The sequence below is a fragment of the Chiloscyllium plagiosum genome, chromosome 34, assembly GCF_004010195.1.
Source record: "Chiloscyllium plagiosum isolate BGI_BamShark_2017 chromosome 34, ASM401019v2, whole genome shotgun sequence".
NCBI classification, from domain to species: Eukaryota; Metazoa; Chordata; class Chondrichthyes; order Orectolobiformes; family Hemiscylliidae; genus Chiloscyllium; species Chiloscyllium plagiosum.
The window spans coordinates 41,102,116-41,119,131 of NC_057743.1; the positions used below are offsets into that span (position 1 = coordinate 41,102,116).

General features: G+C 44.5%; 1 protein-coding gene across 8 annotated transcripts in view; it reads right to left on the reverse strand.

Annotated features, from left to right (window-relative positions):
* Positions 1-17,016, reverse strand: part of LOC122540474 (polyhomeotic-like protein 2) — a 115,210-nt gene that overhangs the window by 42,818 nt on the left and 55,376 nt on the right. For all 8 annotated transcript variants that reach the window (XR_006309316.1, XR_006309317.1, XM_043676322.1 and 5 more), the window contains one exon: positions 827-1,320. Coding sequence is in view for 6 of the 8 variants with exons in the window: in XM_043676322.1 (XP_043532257.1) it covers positions 827-1,320 (494 nt within the window). In the remaining 2 variants the exon portion in view is untranslated. The remainder of the gene's footprint in view (positions 1-826; positions 1,321-17,016) is intronic.

A 17,016-nucleotide genomic window follows, 5' to 3' on the forward strand; every position in this document is an offset into this window, starting at 1 on the left:
TTAATATCGCGGCGGCAGTTTGCTATGAAGAGGTCGAGGGCAGGTAGGAGGCCAGCACGGGGTGTCCAGGTGGACGGGGTGTGTTGGAGGTGGGAGAAGGGGTCGTCAGAGGGTGGGCGAGAGTCTTGATTGAAGAAGAAGGCACGGAGGCGAAGGCGGCGGAAGAATTGTTCGATGTCACTCCGTGTCACCGTGGATCTGTCACAACATCAACTTCAATTTCTACAGCATCATTAACGTAATAAAACACCCAGAGGTGTTTCACACGAATGTTAAGACTTGCTCAATAGGGAATTGCAGAAAATCCGAGATTGAGGAAAATTAAAGCAGAGGTCACACCTCTCACAGTTAGTACTAAATGTCCCTTCACAGGGTGACAAAATGAATCAAAACAGCAGCAAAGGGACAGGCACTCAGTCTGACTGGTCGATGCTGTCTACTTGCATTTGTAATCCATAAAACCTGCCACCACCCTATCACCACTGTCCCTGATGTTCATCAAAATGGTTCCTCTCTAACACTTACTGTGGGAGTGTGTCACCTGTTCCCACTACTTTCTATGAAACAAGGTTTCTTCAGAATTCCTGACTGGATTCATTCAGGATCAGTTTGCATTTAAGATCCCGAGATCCAGATTCTTCCACAAACTCTTTCATAATCTTAAATACCTCTAAACAGCCATTATACCCTTACCCAGTGAGTGCGAGAGAACTCGCGGGCAGGCAATGAGAGAAAGACAGACACAGACAGGAGAGAGAAAGAGAAAGAGCGAGGGAGAGACACAGACAGAGAGAAATCAAATGTCCAAAACAGAAGCGTATCTTACCACGTGAGCTGCTGGCTGGATTTGGAGATTTACTGCAGTGGTCTGAGGTGCCAGTTGGTGCTGGTGAGTCTGTCCGTGACTGTTGAGCAGAGTATCTGGCTGGCCAGGCTGGGGACCTGACTGCAAACTCTGCTGGGCCTGAGAGACAGGCTGCAGCACTGGGCTAGGGGAGTGAGCCCCCTGAAGGTGCAGGGCCTGGTGTTTCTGCTGGACGACAGTCTGACAGTGCTGTGCCTGCACATGAGCCTGGGCCTGAGGATGCACGCTGGTCTGGATCTGGGCACAGGGCTGTACAGCCAGGCTCTGGGTCTGCTGTGACTGTAGTGGCTGGAGCTGGGTGCTGGTGTGGATCAGTTGGGGCTGCTGGTGTCGGTGCTGAAGCTGCTGTTGCTGAAGGACAAACTGATGCTGCAGGTGTTTCTGTTGTTGCTGCTGTAACTGAAGCTGCTGCTGCTGCTGGTGCATTAACTGATGCGGCTGAATCTGTGCGTATGCTACAAGGAGACAGAGAACATGTTCACAATCACAGCGCCACCTTAACAACAACTTCAAGCTTTTCACAAAAAAAACACAAACCAAAGTGTTTCCCCCAACCAATCTCCCTCAGTTCCACTTGCAATGTCCTGCAGGAATTAGGATCCAGCTGGAATTAGGATCCAGCAGGGGTTGGGCCTGGGGTGAGGGGTGCAAATTAGACAGGGATAGGGGAAGAAATGGTGGGGTGGGGAGAAGAGGAAGTGGAGAGGAGGGGAATGCAGGGTAGAGGGAGGCAATTGCAGAGCTTAGTTTGCAGGCAATTGAAGGCACAGCTATCAATGATGGAGTGATTAAAATTGGCCAGAATAATAGGCTGGGGGTTTTCAGCGGGTGGAAATTACAGAAACAGTTGAATGCAAAGTCATGAGGGGGTAGGACAGGGGTGACTGTTTTAAAATGGAAGCATTTCTCAAGCAGGTGTTAACATAGGTCAGAGATTGCAAGGGTGAAAGGGGAATGAGAGTCACTGAAGCAACTGCATTTCACAATTAATTCACTGTCCATGAAGCAGTTTGACAAGTTCTAACAGAGGTAACGAGTGATTATTGTTCAAGCAGGTCCTTTCTGTGGGAAGGAATAGAAAGTAGCCCAATGGCTGACCTTCTCTTTGATGCTCCCATCACCTTCTTCAGACCCAAGTGAAAAACCCCTCTCACCTGCTAATCAATGAAGCTCTTTGCAACAAACAGACTTATTTTGAGTAAATCCAGATCAGTACCAACGGATTCCACCGTGAACTTTCTGTATGGTACCAAGTTTTCTTTTGTGAAACAATGTTCAGGCCACAAGTGCCTTTCAATATTAGCTTCAAAACTCTGATTTCCCAATGAGTCAGAACTCCAGCTGCCTATCAATAAACAATGGAATGGATTGATCATTTCCTAATTCAATGTTTGGGTGAGTGAGGAACATTCAGTGTTATTTCACTGAGTGAATGTGATATGTGGCCCAGCCTGGAGCAGGGATTGCTGGGGGCTTGGACACGGTGGTTAAGGTTGGCTTTAATCAGGTAACTGTCCTCACCCAACCCCAACATCGCCCACTCCGCCTCACAATCTTACAGAGGAGCCCACAAACAGAGTGGGATGGGGATGGTCACTATACTCCCTCCTGCCTGTGAAATGCAGACCCTCAAAATCGAGCGGGAGGGTCTGGTGCAGCCAGTCTCCAGGCACATGGCTCCTTCCCATGAGTGAAGTCCCCGGGATCTCACAGGGGGCTCCAGTCCCTGCAGCAAAATACACAAGCTGAGAGCACATTGTTCACAGCAGCACCATGCTCACATCCATATCCAGGAGACCATTTGTCAAGTTGTAGCCAGATTAATATGAACAACTAAAGCTTGATCTCCCCTACAGTTTGGCAACATTCACACTGCCTCTCAATGAACTAACACCAGCCAACGCTATGCTGCTTCAGAGCTGTGACTCCACCTCCTCTTCCAAGACCCATTCAGCTCAGAGAAACACTAACTAACCATCAGTGTCAGCTAGCTCCCAGCCCCAGCCTTACCACCACTTTAAAGCCAGTGCCAACTGATCATTGCTCATTGGGAGGTTGGGTCTATCTGTGGCTCTGAATGAGTGGGTGATCATTTGATAGACAAACGCTAAACTCAGAGTGAGAGATGATCAGTTAAGCTTCAAGATTTATTTGCAGCATTTATTGCCCATCCCTATTTGCCCAAAGGACACATTGCTGTGGGCCTAGAGTCCAATGTAGGCCAGGCCAGGTAAGGAAGGCTGTTTCATTCCTCAAGGACATTAGTGAATCAGTTGGGTTGTCCCAACAATCGTCATCATTAGACTCTTCATTCCAGATACGTATTGAAATCAAATTCCACCACCTGCCCTGACAGGATTCGAACCCACGTCCCCAGAACATGACCTGGGTCTCTGGATTAACAGTCCAGTGATAATGCCATTAGGCCATTGCCTCCCCCCCCCCGCCCCCCGGTGTTATTACTGTGCCAGAGCATCAGCCATGATTCACCCTGGCGATTACCTTACTACAAATTGCTAAAGAAATCAAACCAGAAAGGCAGAGCTAACTGATGCCAAAGTGGACACAGATTGTTAAAACCTCACTGTGTTATTGGCCAAGAGATATAAAGTATACAAATGGAGATTCTACAGGGAACAAGTAGCTGATTGTTCTGGGAATGGTGACCCACTGTTGATGTCAAAGGCTTTCTGCCTGCCAACAGCTATTTGATTGGCTCCCAGATAGCTGAACAGCTTGTGGGTATGAAGTCATCAAACCTCCAAGAAGGAAACAACAGTCCTTTCTCTGCGGTAAAGGACATCTCAAGCTTAAAGAAAGCAATGTTTATTTTCCCTGACCAATTATAGAGTCATAGAGATGTACAGCACGGAAACAGACCCTTCGGCCCAACCCCGTCCATGCCGACCAGATATCCCAACCCAATCTAGTCCCACCTGCCAGCACCCAGCCCATATCCCTCTAAACCCTTTCCATTCATATACCCATCCAAATGCCTTTTAAATTTTGCAGTTGTACCAGCCTCCACCACATCCTCTGGCAGCTCATTCCATACACGTACCACCCACTGCGTGAAAATGTTGCCCCTTAGGTCTCTTTTATATCTTTCCCCTCTCACCCAAAACCTATGCCCTCTAGTTCTGGACTCCCCGACCCCAGGGAAAAGACTTTGTCTATTTATCCTATCCATGCCCCTCATAATTTTGTAAACCTCTATAAGGTCACCCCTCAGCCTCCGACGCTCCAGGGAAAACAGCCCCAGCCTGTTCAGCCTCTCCCTATAACTCAAATCCTCCAAACCTGGCAACATTCTTATAAATCTTTTCTGAACCCTTTCAAGTTTCACAACATCCTTCCAATATGCTATAAGCTCTGGTTCTTAACCAATAAGTCACAAACTTTACAAGTATGAACCAGTCACTCCGTGCTTCCTGAAAACGTACCGGGAGTAGGAGGATCGAGGAGCAGTCAGTCCTGACCAGCAAAGAAAAATGATCTCAGCCCAGCCTGTGGACAGACACCATTGAACTACTTTCCCAGACTTTCCCTCAATCCATAACACCCAGTTTTTATTTAATTCCTGTCAATAGGTGCGCATAAAGCGTAGAAGGGGTTAGAGTTTTAACTAGTGGAATGTTACATAGATGGTTCATAATTGCTTTTCTGGTAGAATCAATACAGAATATAATTCTAGATAACTATAGAATCAATAGATTCTATTGCTTTGTGTTAAATAGTAATCATGTTAAATACTGACAGTGAAATAGGACCAGATGTCAATCTAGGTCTAAACGTCAGGACAACTGGGGAGTTTGCAAACTTTGATCATTTTTGTGATGACTCCAGAAATAATGGTTTGAGGCTCGTCAGTGGGGAATGTGCTCAGTTTAATGCTGGGAAGTCGTGTGGATCATTAGTTTAAAGTTGATGAGCCTCCCTCAACACTGGAACTCCAACCCAACACCATCAAACTGTTCAGACTAGACACCGATCAGGAATGTTCTTCCCTCTTTAGCTCAGTGCTGAGCTCTCCCAAACCTCAAAATGAACAAAATAAATATGCCCCAAAGAAAGTTTTCATGAATCACTTGCTTCAGGGATCGGAGAGCATTTCACTCTCAGGGGCACTCAGAATCGGAGATATACAGCACGGAAACAGACTGTTCCGTCAAACTCATCCATGCTGACCAGATGTCCTCAATTAATCTAGTCCCATTTGCCAGCATTTGGCCCATATCCCTCTATACCCTTCCTATTCATATACCCATCCAGATTCCTTTTCAATGTTGTAATTGTACCAGCCTCCATCACTTTCTCTGGCAGCTCATTCCACACACACCACCCTCTGCGTGAAAAAGTTGCCCCTCATATCCCTTTTAAATCTTTCCTCTTTCACCCTAAACCTATGCCCTCTAGTTTTAGACTCCCCGACCCCAGGGAAACGATCTTGGCCATTCACCCTATCCATGTTCCTGATGATTTGATAAACCTATGTAAGGGCACCACTCAAACTCCGACACTCCAGGGAAAACAGCTTATCTTCACAATTCAGTATCAGCATCTAACAGACAACACCACTGTTTAAACCATAGTCTGTTTTTCATTCTCACTCCTTTTGTCCTGAACATCCTGAGCATGGTCTTAGCCCAGACTCTATTGCCTTTCACTAAATGCTGAGCTTAGGGACATAAATCCGTCACAGCAGTGTGAGTGCACACAGACACATCTTCACCCAGGAGTTTTGACTGTGTATACTAACGTGTCATTAAATCTCTGGAAAGTATGCTCCATGCATTATTTGTCCTGAACTGCCCTAGAAACATGTCAAATTGTGTAGGCTATTAGCCCGTTTTGAAATGGTGACATTCCATATTTTGATGCATATTTTTAAATTAAAACCCATTCAGAGTTAAATTTCTTTGAAGCAGTTCCCCTCACTCCACCAAGAGGTTTCCCAATGAAATCAAAGAAGCTGCCTCTAGTACAGCAGCTACTGCTGTGAAATCAGAGCAGCTGAAATTTAATTAAATAAATATGCAGCCAAATTTATTTAAAAGCTAAACATCCAACCATTTTTCTTGGAATTCTTTCCAAGGCTTTGTCAGGAACGCTTGCGTTTAGTGTCAGTTTTGTACATTTCGCTCTTGCTTTTAAATCATATTGAAAATTATTACAACTAGCCCATTACCATAATTAATCAGGTAATGGTTGAGCTTGTGTATAGTTGACCCAGCACCTCCACCAACTCTCACTGCTGAAGTAAAACTTGACTCAGTAAGTATCTATTGATAAAATTAAATACATTGCATAGCCCTAAAGGTGAGTATTCAGCTCCTTGGGTCTGAGCATATCAACATGGGATGTCAAAATAGCTTTGGCTGCTCAAGGAGGTGGGGTCAATGGGAATAATCGGGAACCTGGAAACTCTGACAGCGAGGCAATGGGAAAGGAATAATTTTCAACCCTTCCAATATATTTCACATAAAAAGGTCAACCTACCATTGTGTGATCTTATAGAGGTTTATAAAATCATGAGGGGCATTGATAGGATAAATAGACAAAGTCTTTTCTCTGGGGTCAGGGAATCCAGAAGTAGAGGGCATGGGTTTAGGGTGAGAGGGGAAAGATATAAAAGAAACCTAAGGGGCAACGTTTTCATTCAGAGGGTGGTACATGTATGGAATGAGCTGCCAGAGGATGTGGTGGAGGCTGGTACAACTGCAAAATGTAAAAGGCATCTGGATGAGTATATGAATAGGAAGGGTTTGGAGGGATATGGGCTGGGTGCTGGCAGGTGGGGCTAGATTGGGTTGGAATATCTGGTCGGCATGGACGGGTTGGATCGAAGGGTCTGTTTCCGTGCTGTACATCTCTATGACTGACTAAAAGTATGGTCTGACAATCTCTCACATTTCTACAGGGAAATACAGGATTCAGATCCATCATGTGGTCCTGCCTTTACCCCACCCCACAAATTGCTATTGTTTTTGTTCCAATGAAAATATGCGCTGTTCTGGAAATTTGTGGCAGATAGCCTAGATCAGGCATTGGTAACCTTAACGCAAGAAAGGACTTGCTTTGTACATTTCATCAAAAATAAACATCTTGATGCTTGCTGCACAAATGCCAATAACAGACCACAGTGGAAAGTTTTACCAAAAATGATTAATTGAATGATTCTCTCACACAAGTACAGTATTAACACAAGTTTAACAAAGCAAAACAAGAGACATTAATCAAGCAACAGAAGATGTTTGATCAATATAGATCAGGATCGGGCTACACAACTCACCAAAAACCACATATGGCTCCACAGCTGCGACAAATTCCCAAAATTCTCTTTCTTTTAACTTCCTCCAGTACATTAATAGTCATTGAGTCATAAAGTGCAGAAACAGACTCTTCTGCCCAACTCGCCCATGCTGACCTGGTTTCCTCAACTGAACTAGAGCTATTTGTCAGCACTTGGCCCAAATCCCTCTAAATCTTTCCTATCCATGTGCCTGTCCAAAAGTCTTAAATGTTGTTACCACTTCCTCAGGCAGTTGATTCCACATACTGTGTGAGGGAAAATGTTGCCCCTCAAGTCCCTTTTAAATCTTTGTCCTCTCACCGTAAAAATATGCCCCCTAGTTTTGAGCTCCCCCACCGAGGGAAAAGACTTTTGCTATCTATGCCCCTCATGACTTTATAAATCTCTACATGGTCATCCCTCAACCTCCTATATCTAGTGAAAACATCCCAGCCCATGCAGCCTCTCCGTATAATGCAAACCCTTCAGTCCCAGTAGCACCCTTGTAAATCTTTCTTCACCCTTTCCAATTTAATAATATCCTTCCTATAACAGGGCGACCAGAATTGTACACAGAACTCCAATGTGGCTTCACCAACATCCTGTACAACCACAACATAACAAGTGCTGACAATTCAGTATTTGCTAAATTAGTTTACCTTGCAAGTAGCTGAGGCATAGACTGGCAATTCATTTTTATAGCATCCTGAACGAAACAAAATACCACAAAAGCACCTCACTGTAGCAATCTAGGATGATATCAGACGTTGAGAAGCATTGAGTGACATGAGGGCAGACAATTGAAAGTTTGGTTGAAGGTTTTCATGAGAACCTTCCAGAAGAAGTGAGAGGCAGGACTTTATTGAGAGAGGTCCAGGGGATAGCTTAGGAGTGACCACCAATGGTGGTGGTGGGTGCCGGGAGCGTGGACACTAAAATCAGGATGTTCAGATGGTCAGAGTTAGAGGAGTGTGGTTTCATATTACACCCAGTTACGGTCAAGACAGATTGCTCAAGGAGGAGGTGATGTCAGAACTGTCTTCAGATTCAAGTTTCTTCATTATCATGATTAAATACTCCAATACATGGTACTGAGAGACATACCAGCCTCTAATCGTGTTATCGCTTTATTGAAAGACTACTCCACAAACTACTGCCTAATGCTAATTGTCTACTCCATATGCTTCTCTGCATATGTTTATAACATTCAAATGGTTAGATTTCAGACTTCTGCCTCACTCCACATGCATTTCTCTTGGTTTCTTTAACTCCACCCCTATGGTGTTACTTATGCCCAGTGAGGAGCCACTCCATTACATCATCACTGTGCTGCCCCAGGGTCCTAAAGCCCTTACACAACAGATTGAATTCATCTTGACGGTTATTGGTCTACCAGAGATTGCAGATTTGGAGGTTATGGAGGGATTTTGAACATTTTGAAATAAAACATTGTTTATCTTAGGGTCAAGCAAATAGCACAAGGGTGATGGGTAATGGGAAGAGATTTGATATAAGCAAGGAATTAAGCAGAGTTTGACATGACTTCTCTATGACTTGTAACCTTAAGTTTAAGGAAGATAGTTGATTCTGAAAGTGACAAAGCTACAAGTGAGGGATTCAGCAGGAGGTGGACAATGTTTGGGAGGTGGAATTAGAGGACTTAATAATAGCATAAGGTGGTGGCCAAATATGGCACTCAGATTGTGGTCAGTCTGGTTCCAAGTGTTGCCAATTAAAATCCTGCACTCCTTTGTCAGGAGAAAATGAGCTCTGCAGATACTGGAGAGTCAGAGTTGATAAAGTGTATCCAAGGAGCAGGGAATCAACAGGAATGAAGGGCTTAGGCCCAAATGGTTGACTCTGCTCCTCCTCGGATGCTGCTTGACCTGTTGTGCTTTTCCAGCACCACCCTTCTAGACTCTGCACTCCTTTGCCAGCCTATTGGAGTGAGTGACTGGTTCCAGATGAGGACAGTGGCCAGATTCTTAAGTATTCCCACTGTCTCCAAGGTAACACTGACTTGGGACAGTGCCTCCAACTGAGGAAACTAGAAGGACCCTTGTAGATTTTGGGGAGTACCATGTGGTTAGTCAGGTTCACACACCTCCCATGTATGGGCTAGTTACTGTGTATTAGCTGAAGACCCATCCTCTCATCCCCAGAACAAACTCTATCCCAGTAAAATGTTCAAAACTTCCATACAAGAACATAGAAGAAATGGAAATGAAAAGCCAGGTTGCAGTATTCCAGACATGGATTTAATAAGTTACGAGTTTCCAATAACTGCAACCATCCCCTTGATGAATCAAACTGAAGGGGATAATAGGTCCATACAGACTGGACACATTTAGTGATAAATGACCAAAATCAAAATCAATATTTCGCTAATGGAGCACATTTATTGTGCATTTAAAATTCATGTTTCACGCGTTAAATGTACATCAATGTGAATTTACAATAATGAAGGTAGCCCTGACTGCCCTGCCTTTCCTATTTCCTTAATTAATTCCCAATACATTTTGAATGTTGTCTCTCTCCCTGCTCACAAAAGGTACCATCAGCAAATTTAAAATAATCAGCGATTTACAGCATAGAGAAAGGCCCTTTAGCCCGTCACATCTGCACCAGTCAAAAATGACCAAAATGTTCTAATCCCCCACACAGTCAGAGAACAATAGTAGAACATTTTCTTTACGTCGTTCATGTGAAACAATCCCTTTATTATTGTTCACTGTCCAGAACTTATTAGCAAATTAGTAACCAATCCAATAAATTAATTTTAGTTAAATTCAATTTAGTTAAATTCAAATTTTAAAAAGCCTCACATGTAGAATGTTATGAAATGCCTGTTGATAAGGTAATGAAGTTTTACCCATTGGATAACCCACATTAACAGTGATCTTATTAAATAAAAACATAGTGGCTGCATGAGATATGACTTATTGGTTTGATTCTTAATGATTTCTTACAACTTCGTCCCTCTTCAGGTGAAACGGTCCTGTGAAATAACTTTAACTGTTTCTCTCACTAACTACATTACAGCTTTATAATTCCTTGATATCATTCTCAATTGGAATTTAAATTTTAAAATAACCTCCAAGAGGTAAATGTTACAAATTTCATTTCCTTGGGCAGAGTTTCACAGTATTAAGTGCTTCAGGACATTAGTGGTCTCCTGTCAGGCAGCACGAACTCGGAATCTGCCATCGAGTGTTCTTCAGTTCTGAGCTGGAATCCTGTGTTCAAGATCATTTCAAAATACATTACAGCCTGGGAGTTCAAGAGAGATATTAGCCTGGAAATCAGTGCTCGTACGGGGGAAGGATGTGCCCTTGTCTCCAATAATTTTTAAAAGTACATGGAAAAAGCTGTACTTTGTTACTGAGGTGCAGCGGGGATACTTTTCTCCCCCCAAAATGCCATGTGATTTTAATAACAACTGCTGAAATCCCATCCAGGAAAACAAGTTTAATCTTTGTATAGCATCAAACTTTTTTTAACTGATTAATAATTCCCTGAGTTTCCCAATTTTAAAAGACTGATATTTTGCTGAAATATACAGCCAATGTATCAGACTTCCTGGTTTGCTGCCTGAAGGGAATATCTCCATGTGATTGGCTGCATGCTGTATTTGATGTCGTCATTGTTGGCAGATACCTGGAGATCCCCTGGTGTTGGTATTGGATTTAAATGACCAGGAAAGCAGCAATCCAGATCATTAGATCTTTGATATAGAGGCGGTGTGGGAATGGGGTAGACAAAGCCAGAAGTCTCACAATACTGGGTTACGGTCCAACAGGTTTATTTGAAATCACAAGCATTTGGAGCCTTGCTCCTTCATCCGGTGCACTGCTTTCATTTGAGGTCATTGGAGAACGGTGAAATGTGGCTAAATAAAATTCTCTTTCTGCCCCTTCCCCTCCAACTTATCAATCTAACACTTCAGCAAGATCTTAGCCTCTTGCACAAAGGTATGCGCCAGAAAAACTAAAACTTTGATAAGCTTTGGAATTTTAATGTTCTATCACTTACTTTTTAAAAAATTTGCTCCTGAGATATGGGTGTCCCACTTATTATCCAACCCAATTGGCCAGAGGGCAGTTAAGAGTCAAATGTATTGCTGTGGGTCTCAAGTCACGAGTTACCTCAGATCGGGTAAGGATGACAGATTTCCTTCCCTGAAAAGGAAGGAAGAGGGGGACAGCATGCAGGGCAGGGGAGAAGGGATGTGTGAAACCTCCACTGATACACTAACTTCAACATTTCCAATAACCAAATCTATTCCACGGTACTTTATACTCCCAGATGCTCCCCAAACATTTAGCACCAGCTCTTTAATGAGAGGCACAGATATTTGTGCCAACACCCCCCCCTCTCCACACGTAAAGATTGCCCACAGCCAATAACACTAGTGCAACAGCTGATGACACCATCGCTGACTCCTGTCTCTCAGTGTCAGTCTCGTGTGTCGCTGCATATCTCTAATACACAGTTGTATACGGAGTGACAGCCAACAGGAACAGCACAGGCCATTCATGCTTCAAGTCTGATCCACCAGTCAGAGAGATCAGGGCTGATGTGAGGCCTAACTCCACATCACTGCACTTGGCCCATATCCCTTAGTACTTCGCTTCACACAAAATAAATCTCAGATTGAAAACTAACAACTGAACCAGCATTGATTTCTGTTTGTGGAAGCGAATTTCAAACCTCTCCTACTCTGTGTCTCTAAGTGTTTCCTAACATCTCCAGTGAACAGTCTGGCCCTAATTCTTAGACCATGCCCCCTAGCACTAGAATCCCCAATACCAACAGGAGTCTTGTTACACCGTGGTGACATTCCAACGGGGTTCTAGATTAGAGTGGTGCTGGAAAAGCACAGCAGTTCAGGGAGCATCCGAGAAGCAGGAAAATTGACGTTTCAGGCAAAAGCCCTTCATCAGGAATAGAACCACCCCAACTGGGTGGATCACATTGTGGAACTAGACCCAATAACACAAAGAGTTGAGTCCCTATGAAAGAACAAAATTCAGCACACACCATAGTTCATGAGAGCTTGGCTACATTCACCTAGTCTAAAATCTAAACAAAACCACTCGCAGCTCGTGATCTGAGATTTATGTCTGCTATCACTCTGTACTGGATGTTCAGTCCTTTCCTGTATGGGTCAACAGTTAATTAAATGCATCTCCACAAATCCCTCCAAAAGAACGCAGGAGGCTGCTACATCAGCCCACATCTACACACAACATCAATTCCATTGCAACAGACAGCTGCATTCCCACACAATACAGTTCAACAAACACAGATTCACTCAGCTCCACAAAATGGGCACAGGACTTAAAGGAATTGCTCATTAATCTTATCGGTAATGATTACAAACTGAGTAAAGGATGGGGGTGGGGGAGGGAGGGATGGTTTCAAACAGCAACCAGAAAGCTAGCTTTACTGATTCTGAAAGTTCATTCACTGCCTCAAGTCTTTTGTCAAATCTTGAAGGTGCCACATTATGAATCAGCAAAATTGTTTGTTTTCTCCTTTTAAAAAAACAGCAAACATTTTAGAAACTTACCATCCCTACCATTTGTAGCTGAATAAGCAGTTCCTTTGTCAGACAGTCCGGCTGCAATACCGTCTCTCCTCATTATCCCCCGACTAGAATTAATTGCCTCGTTGCAGGGTTTTCTGCCAGATTAACCCTATTAACACCGGCCTCACATTACCGATACCCTCTTGGTTTACAGGAAGTTTTCCCAGGATTGAGAGCATGCAGTGTGAGCAACTGCAATATTTAACAGGCTCTTTGAAAGCTGACTGCCCTGGGGGACTGAACACTTCCTGGGACACTTCCTGTACCTGATGCTCAGAAATAGCCCATTATGTGCAGAACTGCCCCTACCCCCACTGTCACCATCCCCCAACCCTCCACCACATCTCTCAGAGTGTGTGTGTGTGTGTGTGTAAGTCATTTAGCTTATGCATTATTTACACAGAGATAACATTTTGAAACCTCTTCAAGCAGAAATCACTCTTGGTTTGCAGCACCCTGTGGTTCCTAGCTCTGAGAACCACATTGCTCACTGTCTCTCTGGTAAATTACAAACCAGTGCAGGCAGCAGAGCAGACACAGTAGCTATCCAGCTGAGAGCATGGTGCTGGAAAAGCACAGCGGGTCAGGCAGCATCCAAGGAGCAAGAGAATTGACGTTTCAGGCAAAAGACCCTCATCAGGAATGAGGCTGGGAGCCGAGGGAGTGGTGAAATAAACAGGAGTGGGGTGAGGCTGGGGGAATGTATCTTTTGCCTTGGGGGAAGAACGCCTCATCTTCTACCTCAGGAACCTCCAACCCCAGGGCATCAATGTGGATTTCACCAGTTTCCTCATTTCCCCTCTCCCCACCTTATCTCACATCCAACCTTCCAGCTCAGCACCGCCCTCATGACCTGTCCCACCTGTCAATCTTCCTTCCCACCTATCCATTCCACCCTCCCCTCTGACCTATCACCGTTACCCCCTCCTCCATCCACGTACTGCACACTCAGCTACCTTCACCATCAGCCCCACCCCACCCCCTCCCATTTATCTCTCTACTCCCTCAGCTCCTCATTCCTGATGAAGGGCTTTTGCCCAAAACGTTGATTTTCCTGCTCTTCAGATGCTGCCTGACCTGCTGTGCTTTTCCAACGCCATTCTCTCCACTCTAATCTCCAGCATCTGCAGTCCTCACTTTCTCACTGTAGCTAACCAAACAAGCCCTGAACAAGCTCAGAAAACCTCTCTATAATGTGGCCCCCACATCTCATCCTGCTGTCACCGTGAGACAATGAAGGAAAAACTTGGCTTTCCTCCTGTGCTTTTCACAACCTCAGGACATTCCAAACCACTTCTCAGCCAATGAGCTGCTGACCAATGAGCATGTGTAGTCACCGTTGAAACGTAGGACAGAAAGATGCCTTGTGCACACAGGAAGCCCCCACACAAACAGGAAGCTGCGAATAACAAGAGCTGATAAAAAAAATCAAAGAACTGCAGATGCTGGAAAAGTGAAACAAAAACCCAACAGCATGACACTCTTGTGTGCGCTGACACTTTCTAAGCCAGTGGCTGTGCGTACCCCTTCTGTTCTCTCCCTGCCAAAGGCATGGTTATCCAAACAGCACAGCACTGCATTTCCTCCACCTCCCTCCCCACGACCCCGCCCCCCCAAACTCCCATGTCTTCTCAACAGGTTCAGTCGAGTGTTCAGGCACCTGCTGACCACGAGTCATTGATTCAGTTCAATGCGAAGGTTCACAGTTTGACAAAATAAAACTATTAAAGCACACTCCCCACCACAATGTGCCCAATTGTCTCAGTCTTGCTGCTGGGATACTCTCACACAATACAACACTAAATCAAACGCACCAGCAACAGCCTCAAAGGAGTCTGGCTTCAAGCAGCTCTGGCCAACATTAACTCAGAGGAATGGAAACCAGCTCTTTGCACTTTCCAGTTAGGAATAAAATTGCTCTTGAACAATTGAACACGAGAGAAAATGCTGCCATTCGTTCGAAAGGATTGAGTTAAATAATAATCTTTTGTATCTTTAAGCAGCACCTCCCTCTCTTTCAAGGGATCATTCAATAACCCAGGCTCCAGACCGCTAATCCCTCTTTACATATCCCTGAGACACACACTGTCTGCTGCACTGTTCACGTAGCCCTGGATTAAAGCTAACACAGACTTTGGCCCAATCTGTCTGATGGAAAAGAAAAGATTGCCACTCTATTGGTCGCACTAATGGCTGTTCAATGCTGAACTTCCAGCAACACATCTAACAAGGTCAGAGACTGGGGAGGTTCACCTTTGAAGGACACAATTAGAATCAGGGAGAGAATCAAGGCAGCTTCACACTATAATCCTCCAAACATCTGCAGCTCAGGAACAGATAATTTGCAGAGAGATTTACAAAGCTAACACTCAATGATCAAAGCATCAATTGGAAGCCAAATTATTTTTCATTCAGTAGTGCAATCTCAACTAGTAACTCAGAAAGCAGAACTTCACAATGTTCTCAGCTTTGGCTCAGAAGGTTAAACCAGAGAGGGTCAACCTCATGAGAAGATTCTGCCGAGGCTGGGGGTCAATCAATCCTTTGCCTATTGTTCAACCGAGCTACAGAGGCACACGACTCCCAGGTTTGAGCCATGTTAAAGATGCTATGTAAATGTAAAGTTGTTGTGACCACACTCTCTATAAAGAATACTTCTTGTAAACTTCTGTTTAAATCTTGTTTTGATGCAGTTTCCATTAATCTAGCCTTTTATAACCTTGCCACTCTCCTCTGGGTCACTTCATAACCATCTTAGTTCTAATTAAATAAACCTTAAGCATCATAACAATATCCCCTTCATCCTGACTAAATCAAAGGCTCCAATTTTTATTGATTTATATCCTTTTCATAACGTGCTGTCCAAACCCATTGCCAGTGCTCCAAATGAGATTGTGGAGTAGGCATGTTGAATTTTTGAAATGAGTGGTTCGGGAAGGCAGTTCCACATCTTCTCTGATGCGATGAACTCTCACTCAGCCAGAACAGCCCAGGCCTCCGGAATCAATTAAAAAGGAACACAAAGGGATGTGTGTCTAAGAATACGGACCTGCTCTCATCGGGTTGGACCGAGTGTTCAGAGGCCTCACTAGTAAAAGGAGCCCAATCGAACATCGCCCTTGGAGGTTGAGAATTACCAGAGGTTGACAATCCCGGAGATAGCTGCTAGACACTTCCTTGAATTTCTGATGGCCCAGTATTTGTGTGGTGTCACATGGTCGATGCCGATACTATTACTGGGTCTGTGATGACCAGTTATCCAAACACTGGACACATCACAACCCAGGCGAAAGTGGGTACTGCAGATGCTGGAGATTAGAGTCAAGATTAGAGTGTTGCTGGAAAAGTACAGCAGGTCAGGCAGCATCCAAGAAGCAGGAAAATCGACATTTCGGGCAAAAGCCCTTAATCACAACCCAGACCAAAGCTGATGCTTGTAATGCTTCTGGATTGGGCCATTACTTCCTCTCCTAAATCATGAACCAACACCTGGACCAACAAGTCTGTTTCTGTGCTGTAGAACTGTGGACTATACAACATTTAAAAGGGAACTGGATGGGTGCATGAATAGGAAGGGTTTAAAAGGCACATGGCCCAAATACTGGCAAAACAGGACTAGGTCAGATTAGGATATCATCGGCACGGACGGGTTGGACTGGAAGGCCAGTTTCCATTCTATATGACTCTATGATTAACATAGTCCTAACACAATGACAGGCAGTACCTGCTGCACACGATCAGAAAACAGAGGGAGTTTGGTAAAGGTTACTTATTCTAAAGACAAAGGAAAGGCAACTCATGGGGAGACATCTTTCTGTGTCCAAAAGCTAGTGCTTCCAAATAAACCTGTCAGACTATAACCTGGTGTTGTGTGATTATAACTCTGTCCACCCCAGTCCAACACCAGCGTCTCCACAGAAACTGGGAACAGGAGCAAGGATGAGGTGCTTGGACAGGCTCACTTTCACTAGTTTTGACAGGGAAGTGGTCTCCCAGCTTGTGTTTCCAACATGTGGAAAGCAGCAGCTTAATTGGAAATTGGAGAGTGTGTGAGTGTGTGCGTGTGAGAGTGTGAGTGTGTGCGTGTGAGAGTGTGAGTGTGTGCGTGTGAGTGTGTGCGTGTGAGAGTGTGTGTGCGTGTGCGTGCGTGTGTGCGTGTGAGTGTGACAGTGTGTGTGTGAGAGTGTGTGTGTGAGAGTGAGTGTGAGAGTGAGTGTGAGAGTGTGTGTGAGAGTGAGAGTGAGAGTGAGAGTGAGAGTGAGTGTGAGT